The 9,395-nt window shown below is 42.3% G+C and overlaps 1 protein-coding gene across 2 annotated transcripts; it reads left to right on the forward strand.

Moving 5' to 3' along the window:
* Positions 1–973: 973 nt before the first annotated feature.
* LOC143486067 (E3 ubiquitin-protein ligase TRIM35-like) lies at positions 974–4,513 on the forward strand. Of its 2 annotated transcripts, none has more exons than XM_076985862.1 (6): positions 974–1,433; positions 2,117–2,212; positions 2,338–2,568; positions 2,655–2,677; positions 2,792–2,910; positions 3,338–4,513. In XM_076985862.1, exons 1-6 carry the CDS (start codon positions 1,035–1,037, stop codon positions 3,577–3,579), a joined length of 1,110 nt encoding a protein of 369 aa, XP_076841977.1. In that variant the 5' UTR covers positions 974–1,034; the 3' UTR covers positions 3,580–4,513. The 2 variants fall into 2 exon arrangements, with proteins under 2 accessions (XP_076841977.1, XP_076841978.1); XM_076985863.1 differs by having other exon boundaries at positions 2,120–2,212.
* Positions 4,514–9,395: the final 4,882 nt, after the last annotated feature.

A 9,395-nucleotide genomic window follows, 5' to 3' on the forward strand; every position in this document is an offset into this window, starting at 1 on the left:
TATCTCGAGCGTGCACTCGGGTGTCGAACAGAAATTTTGCTCGTCTCGGTGCTCGTATCTTGGATTGCTCGTATATAGAGCAGCTCGTATCTCGAGGTACCACTGTACTACTGTTGCTGTTGAACAGTGGATGCCTTGTTTATGTGCTGAGCTGTATGCTGAATTATGGGACACTGGTAGAAGTTTGAGAAGCTTCTGCAGTTCTTAAGCAAGGAAGAGGGTATCAGGAGGACATATTATATTGTATGGGGATATTTCCGAAATATTGATCATATGACGATAGCAAAAGTGGCCTGTACACTTTTACAAAGTCTTGCTTTGTCCACCACTAATACCCACACATGCAGGGGATAAATCTGCAGAGGAGAAAAAGGCAGAGACTTACTTGTAAAGAGCTTATCCTGGGAGGAGAAAGAGGTGGAGACTTCCTTTTAAAGAGTTGATCCTGGGAGGAGAAAGAGGTGGAGACTTCCTTGTAAAGAGCTGATCCTGGGAGGAGAAAGAGGTGGAGACTTCCTTTTAAAGAGTTGATCCTGGGAGGAGAAAGGGGTGGAGACTTCCTTTTAAAGAGTTGAGGTCTTGCAGATGGCTTTTACTGTTTAGTTTTCTTAAACCCTTTCTTGTTGATTGTTAGATGAAGGGTGAGTCTTATTAGTGTGTACAGCATTACGTCTTGCCATTATTATAATGTTACATGAGAAGTTAAAATTATGTAAAACATGAAATACTGTTTAACAACTTTTATTAACCATAATTATTAAAATTGTTGCTTTATAGGATATAAGCTGGGTGACCATAAGATTTGGAGTCACTACTGAAATGTGACTCTAGCATTGATTCAACCATGTTTTGCACACTTCCTCTATCTTTGCTGACTCACACCATCAGTCCCTCAGAAAAACCTGTAGTGCAGGTTCAGGTGTCTGAACACGTCAGTAATAGTTTTAACATTCAGTTTCATTTTTCTGGAAACTTAAGCTAAAGTAATTACAGGTGGAACACACTCTGTCATTCTGTCTAGATCAAGACCAGTGATGATGGCATTATCTCACACTTCTCTAGAAGAACACCTGAAATGTTCTATTTGTTTGGAAATCTTTAAGGATCCTGTGGTTCTCACCTGTAGTCACAGTTTTTGTAGGACGTGTATAGAGAGAACCTGGAATCTGAAGGAGATGAAGAAATGCCCCCTCTGCAGTAAAAGAATGGAACATGAACATATAAACAATTTAGTCCTTAAGGACGCCTGTGAGTTATTCATGAAGGTGAAGAAACGTAGAATGGAAGAACCAGGTGGGGTCTGTCTGCTCCATACTGAGAAACAGCAGCTCTTCTGTGTAGATGATCAACAGCTGGTGTGTTCTCAGTGTGTGGACCAGGACCATCAAAATCACAACTTCTGCTCCATCAGCAAAGCAGCTGAAAAACAAAGGGTAAAGCACAATTTTCATTTTTCATGTTATGACATGGACTAATCTTGGGATAATCAGGAATATAAACAGCAAGCTTTAGGTTAGTGCCCAGTTGCATTAAACATCTTCTTTTTCTATTAAGTTAAACCTTAAGGAAGTATATGGGGGATATGGGACTGCAGTATAGACAGTATATCTTCTGGTGAAATATTGTATTGTATGCGTGTATTTTATGGCAGCCGCACATTATTACAGAGGCTGCGGGCCGGTGTAAATTTCCACACGGGCTGCATTTGGTCCATGGCCTGAACTTTGGAAATGTCTGATTTAGAAAAGAGCAGGTGGTGGCGGTCCACATATTATTGATTTCATGACATAGGCTGCGGGCCGGTGGAAGTCCACAGGCAGGACTTTGGACATCCCTGTCCTAGCCTAACTAATCTAACCCATGACCATCTGGTCACAACACTGGTTTGCTAACCACCACACATTGACTTGCCTTGTTAAGTATAAGTTGGAGTAATTTGAAATTGTGTAAAGCAATGATTGAAAATGCTTACATATTCAAATACATGCTGAATATGGAAATGCTGAAGTGTTGGATAAATATACTTATTAAACAAAAGAGTATCAATAGTGTCTACGAAATGCTGAATATACCTATTAAACATATGAGTATCAATAACAAACATCTTTATTTTCAGAAGGAAATTGAAGGACCATTGCAGGTACTTCAGGCAAAACTGGTATCATGGACTTCCAAAAAATGCAGATATGTTAACTTATCTTCAAAGTTCAAGGTATTGCTGCATTGGATATGTCAAATTCTGCTTTAGTTAGTGCTGCATAAATATTTTGTATACTGAATTCAATACACACTTTAATTCCATTAAAGTCAAACATACAATCACATTTCCTACCCAAGAAATCTGTGCAGCAAGTAGTGTGCCAGGTAAAGACTGAGTTTGAGAAGCTCCACCAGTTCTTAAGAGAGGAAGAGCAGACCAGGATCGCTGCACTTAAGGAGGAAGAGGAACAGAAGAACCGAAAAATGAAGGCAACGATTGAAAAAATGGAAGAACTGTGTTCAGCTCTATCTGCACAAATCAACAATATCACAGATGCCATGAGAGTTGAAGACAGTTTATTTGTAAATGTGAGCATTCTGTCTGATTCTGTCATCAAACATGCTGTGATTATAAGAAGGCAACGGCCACTCACAAATGTTTTGTTTCCTCTTAGAATTTCAAAGAGACAATTAAAAGGTAAATTGTTTTAATGTATTTTTAAGCCTTTATAACATATTTTGTGATACCCATTTGACATGTGTCTGCACACTTTTTAGTGTTATCTGTACCTGTTTGTGATTGTGGCCTCAGAGCTAAATACACAGTTCCAGATCCAGAGGTGGGTCCTGGATATCTGATTGATGAGTCAAAACTCCTGAAGAATCTAAGATACAGAGTGTGGCAGAAGATGAAGGACATCTGTCCTAACTGTGTGTAAATGAACACAACACTTCCTTACTTATATCAAAAGAACACAAACATTACACAAATGTTATTGATCCAACTTAATATCAACATATTCATGCTGCAATTTGGTATTTATTTATTTTTGCTGCAAAAGCTCCAGTAATTCTACATCCAGCTACCAAAGGGCCAATCTCCAAATCTTTCAGGATTTAGATTTACAGCTGCATCTTCACAACCCCAAGTGAAACACCATCTTGGTGTCTGAATGTTTCAGATGACCTGTTCTAGTTCCCCCTGCCAAAAGTGAGCCAGACCAAGCTTAGGCCCTAATCTGCACCAGATGACCAGATAACCAGACCTCACTAGAGCAAGACCTGGGCAAGATGGTTGGACCAACGGGGAGCCCTGACGTCTGTTGGCCTGGCTCATGCTTTCTCTTCCTCATTCTAGGTCCCCCAACTGCACCCTGTGTGGCTGCTTCAACTCCTCAGCAGCTGCCTCTTCCAGGCCTGAATCAACAGAGTTTGATTAACCCGACACTGACTTCTCAGAAGGAGCAACTCACAGGCCTGACTTCTCAACAACAGCGTCTCTGTGAGACTTCTGTAGCGGTGCCTCTCCAACAACCAAAACCTGTGCAGGTGCAGACTCCTTCACCAGGCAACGCAAGTGGGTCTGGTCTACGCAGATGAGGGTGCAATCCCAGTTGCACCTTGAGCCCTGGGTCATGTAGTACATGCTCATGATAACGTAGGTTTAGCCACACCACATGGTCCTTTGTTTTTGTCATCTCTTCCACATGCTTTGTGTTTTTGTTATTTCAATACTTTAAAGACTTTATTTGTAGCCTCTGTTGTCAGCTAGTGTCTAGACATTGCAAAATTTCATTGTTTAGCCATTTGCTTATCTTGTTGTGTCATTTGTGTCTGTGTATGTTTGTTCATTTAAAATATAACTTCACGTTCTTCTGTCATGATATGTGGGTAAGGCAAGATACTGAGACAAGAGCTGTTAACAGAAAGTTTACTTTGGTTGATACCAAACATTTAACATGAATCACACTGACAGTAGTATGTGCTAATAAGACACAAGTGTGTCACATAACATTAACAAGATGGAAGACTGGTATAATGGACAATGTTAAGAAACACATACTCACAGATGGTCAAACCCGATGGAGGAGTCAGGGGATGGGAAGTCACAATTTCTTTAATTTAGAAAGGATCGATTTTAAGTCCATGTGAATATATGGGGCATATGGGAATATATTCAATGTTAAATGATAATATAAAGTCTTGGTGTTTTTGTATTTTTGTTTCAAATCAATTATTACAAAGGTCTATATTATTTTTGTTAATGTTTTCAAGGATATGTATACTCTGTATATCAAGGATTATATGCATTAATTGAAGGATTATATATGGTATATATGAGCTGCCATGCAGGTTCTTTGTCCTTTCCAACCCACTGGACGCTCTCTTCTCCTGTATGCACAGATGATGTTCGGTTCATGATGTCACCTCAAAGGAATCTCACACACCCCTTTTCCACATACAATACTGACACACTTTTTAAAATCACAACAAATATGTACAACCAGATTCACTTCCAAAATAAAAGCTTCATTCTCCCCAGTCAGACATGTGTGGGATTTGTGGGTAATTTACCATTTTACCATTTACCATAAGAGATATTTTAATGCAGCAGAACAATATGTATTTAAATGGAGATGCTTTCAGTCACCAGCTAAGTGCAAGCAGAGCCCTGATATCAGGCGCTCTAGCCCCTGGGATACACTTGACTATGGCCGCTGGTGTCTCTAAAGGGGTCGCTACAGCGATCACAGCCGAAGCTGTGAATCTCCTATCAACAGAGCTCTTTTAACAGGTCGCTCAGTCGGTGTATTACTGAGAAGGGCAAACCTGTCATTATAATGTACTCAGAGATCCACTGATATACAGTTACATACTTATATACTTTTTTCGTACCTACTCGCTCGAGGTTCTAACCGTTCCAAAGCGGAAAATTTCTGTGACGTGGAGGAACAGCATGACACTGATTGGCCAGGGAGTGTCGTCACAGGTTGTGTCACAGGAGAGCGACTCCTCCGCTATGGCCATCTCGTCCATTGTTGTATGGTGTTGTGGTCGCATACAAATGATGTCACGACACTACAACCCGCGCGCCAACAGCGACTCCACCCACATTGTGGTGGTCCACCATTGTAATGGAAACACAACGCGACCGTTCCGTTGCGAATCGACCCGTATCGAACCGTACCGCGCCAAGCAGGCCCTAGTGGAAATGCGCCATTACAGTCATGTGACAAAATAGAACAGCCCATGAAAACCTTTTTGAACATATTTAAACGTGGACATTTGATCATTGATGTTAAAGTTTATGATTATGTTCATTGATTCATTCATCATTCAAACTTAAATTAATATTTCTCATGTTAAATACTGAAATGCGATTAAAATGCGATTAATTTTGATTAATTAATTACAAAGCTTCTAATTAATTCGATTAATCGCGTCCCACCCCTAGAATAATTGGTTTCTGTAGTCTGTCAAATTGAAATGTAATATGTCAAATTCAACCACTAAAATAATTTTGAATTTTTCAAATCTGACTTGTGCAGTTAGTTTCCAAGAGTACTGTCAAATTCAGCCAGTAAACATAATCTCATTCACTTTTGTTAACCTGTGTAACACAGGCTGCGTTGCGAAGTGAAAAGGTGGAAACAATCGCTGAGAGGAGCAAGATTTATTAAAGGGCATTCTATATTCAGTGTTGAAAAGGCACGCTTGGATCAGTTCCATAAGTGAATCCATTATATTTACAAAACCAACACATAGAGACATATTAGAACACAATGAACAAACAAGTACAAACTGTAATAACACAGAAGCGTAAACATGAAATTACACAGGCGATGAGAAACACTCATACAACAACAATTAATGATCCGAAACACGTTAGACAAAACACAGGCTATATATACTCTAGGGGTGGGACGTGAGAGAAAATATGCTTCTTTCAGATCTCACCCCTTTGTCTTAATCGTCTCCTGTCTGTCAACCCCTGGTGGGGCAACCAGTGTGATGGTTGCCCACGTTTGCATGCCCAGCACTTCTGTCCTTTGTTTGTATATCCTCTGTCCCTTGTTGTATATCCTTTGATGTCTTAACCCTAAGGTGCAACTACCCAACCAAATGTAGATTGCACCTTCATCCCCAATTTACCCCCCCCCCCCCCCTTAAACTCCTCATCTTCCTCCTCTTTCATTCCACAATGTATAAAAGGCTTCCCACATAAACCCCAGTAGATCTGGTCATGCTCCACCTTATGTTACATGCTCTGTGTGTCAATAAACTTGTCAACACTGAAGCCGTCCAGTCTCCTGACTCCTGAATCTGATTCCTGAAGGCCGAATTTCTAACAGACGCGATAAAAAATTAATCGAATTAATTCGAAGCGTTGTAATTAATTAATCGAAATTAATCGCATTTTAATCGCATTTCAATATTTAACATGAAAAATATTTATTTAAGTTTGAATGATGAATGAATCAATGAACATAAGCATAAACTTCAACATCTTGTTTATTTTTCCACCAGTCTACTACACAGACCAATAGATTAGTGCAGAAAATAGAGCAAACAGTTTTCAGAACACTGGAAATTCTGACCAAAAAGGTTGTTTAATTTTGGGAGTTTTGCTCAGGATATTGGAATAAGAATAACTGAAGTAAATCAGAAGATGTTTTTTTTTTCTTTAATTTCCCAGGCCTCTGCCACAGCCCTAAAGTCCTCGGCACAGGCATCTCCATAGTGCCTAGAAGTGGTCTTCTGCATGCTCAAAGCAAATGACTGGATCTTCCATTCATCATCTATAGCAGGGGTCCCCTACAACCTACCTCTATAAGCTCGTATACCATCTTCCAGCCTCGCTCTCTATACTCCTCCACTACTTCCTGGTACTTTGCCCTCTTCCTCTCATTGGCTTCTTTGATGTTTTCTTCCCAGGGCACTGTCAGCTCCAGTATGATCAGCTGTTTTGAAGCCTGAGAGATCATGATCATATCTGGGCGGAGGGATGTTGTTGCGATGTGCTGGGGGAACCTCAGCTGCTTACGTCCCCAAAATAATGCACATTTTATTATTATTTTTTTCTTTTTGACGACTTTTCTTCCAACAGTGCATGTATGTACAATGTCCCCAAAATAAAGTTGAAAAAAATGTAGAACATAAATTAATATCTCCTGAATGCAAAAATAAACAGGCTTCAAGATTGCGTGGCTTCTGAGGATTCTGTCCATGAGTCACTGGAAGCTCGCTGGTGCCCCATGCAGGCCGAAGGGAAGAACCGTGAACTGAAAGTGCCCAAATGGTGTTCTGAAGGCAGTGAGCTCTTTACTGTCCTCTGCCAGTGGCACCTGCCACATAACCTTTGCACAAGTCAATGGTGCTTAGGTATTGTTGTGATTTGGGTTTTTTTTGCTTAGCAGTTAACACATGCTTTGTTTATTCTTTTAACATAATACAGTATTCTTTTAATATAATACAGAAGTAAAATGTAACCACTGTTTCATATAGAAGTAAAATGTAACCACTGTCTAAGATGTGTCTGAGCTGTGAACCCTAGGGAGAGGATGTTGAGCTAACCACACTGTAGAGTGAGATCTAAAAAGCAGAAGGCGTAGGCCTGAGTGTGACGACGTTGAGGAAATATGAATTTACAGCATCTTCATGAATGGTGGCCTCTTTCCGGCCTATCAGTCCATAGGCAGGGACCATAAGTCTATCAGGGAAAAGTGTTGGGGTTGCAGAAAGAAGAAGTGTGGTACGTGTGGATAACATTACCATGTAAGGTATAGAAGAGTGAACGGAGGGGTGGAGAAAACAGTATATAACGACTGCGTCTAATCATTACTCTTTGAGAATTCTCTGATACACAGGTAGTGTTGGTGTCTCTGAGATTCTCCCGAGATATATCTCTGGTTCTTAATAAAGCCTTTTGATAGCATTGCAACAATTTGGCTGGTGGCTCCTGTTTTCTCCTACAATCGAATGAACATGCTGGGCTGAAGTGGTGGGAACGTGGTCAGCCCTCGAAAGTATCTGGCCTTGTCCAGGTCGTCAACCCTTGGCATGGGGTATGGGTCAAACTTTGCCTGCATATTGACCTTGCGAAAATCCGAGCAAAATCTCAGGCTGCCGTCTTTCTTGGGGATCAGGATGACTGGGCTGCTCGATGACCCCCAGCTGAAGCATCATGTCCAGCTCCTCCTTCATGACAGGCAGCAGTTGCTCTGGCACCCTGTAGCAAGGCTGCCGCACGGGGTTGTTATTCTTGAGCACCACCCGGTGCTCCACCAGCTCGGTCCGCCTAGGTCGCTGAGTGAAGAGGCCCTCTGGCAGGATGTTGTAGAGGTCATGCTGGCGCTCCTCTGGCAGATGGCTGAAGTCCAGCTGGCTCTCCTCCTCTTGGCCTGGCAGATACTATTCACTGTACTCTTCTTCCTCTTCAACTGCTCGGATGAACAGCGCTGACGCCTCCTGCCGTGGTTCTGACTGCAGTTCTGGCTCTGCCCGCTCTGTCCACCGCTTCAACATGTTGACATGGAAGACTTGATGTTTCTTTCGGCGGTCTGGCATGTTGATTTCATAGGTCACCTCTCCCATCTTGCGTGTCACAGTGTAGGGCCCCTGCCATTTCGCCAACAGCTTGTTGTGTGAGCTGGGCAACAACAGCAGGACCCAGTCACTAGTCTGGAAGCTGCGCGTGAGGGGAAGACCGGTCGTACCATGCTTTTTGTCGATCTTGGGACTTGCGGAGGTTTTCTTGGGCCATGACAGTTACAGCAGTCAGCTTCTCTCTCATCTTCAAGATGTAGGAGATGATGTCCATCTGCTCCATTGTCTCTCCTGCCCAGGTCTCCTTCAACACATCCAGCGGGCCCCACACCTGGAGTCCGTAGCGCAGTTCGAAAGGACAGAACCTTGTTGACTCTTGGGGGACCTCTCTGTACGCGAACAACAGGTAGGGTAGCCACTGGTCCCACTCCTTTTCGCCGTCATCCACAAACCGTCTGAGCATGTTCAAGAGGGTCTGACTGAATCGCTCAACAAGTCCATCCATCTGTGGGTGATAGGGAGTGGTTCTGATGCGCTTTATCCTTAACAGGTCATAAACTTGCTTCAGTGTTCTACTCATAAAGTTGGGGCCTTGGTCCGTTAGCACCTCATGGGGAATCCCTACTCTAGAGAATAGCTGGAGCAGGCAAGAAGCAACTTGTTTGGCAGTGACAACTTTTAAGGACCTTGGGGTACCTGGTAGTCACAGATGACCAAGATGAAGCGCTTCCCTCAAGCGCTCTCAAATGGAGTGTCAACTACAGGGAGTGGCACTAATGGGGCACGTACAAAACCTTTCCCTCCTGCTAGATGACATTGGGGACATGATCTGCAGTAGTCTCTCACTTGCAAAAACATTCCGGGCCAGT

The sequence above is a fragment of the Brachyhypopomus gauderio genome, unplaced genomic scaffold, assembly GCF_052324685.1.
Source record: "Brachyhypopomus gauderio isolate BG-103 unplaced genomic scaffold, BGAUD_0.2 sc44, whole genome shotgun sequence".
Lineage (NCBI taxonomy): Eukaryota > Metazoa > Chordata > Actinopteri > Gymnotiformes > Hypopomidae > Brachyhypopomus > Brachyhypopomus gauderio.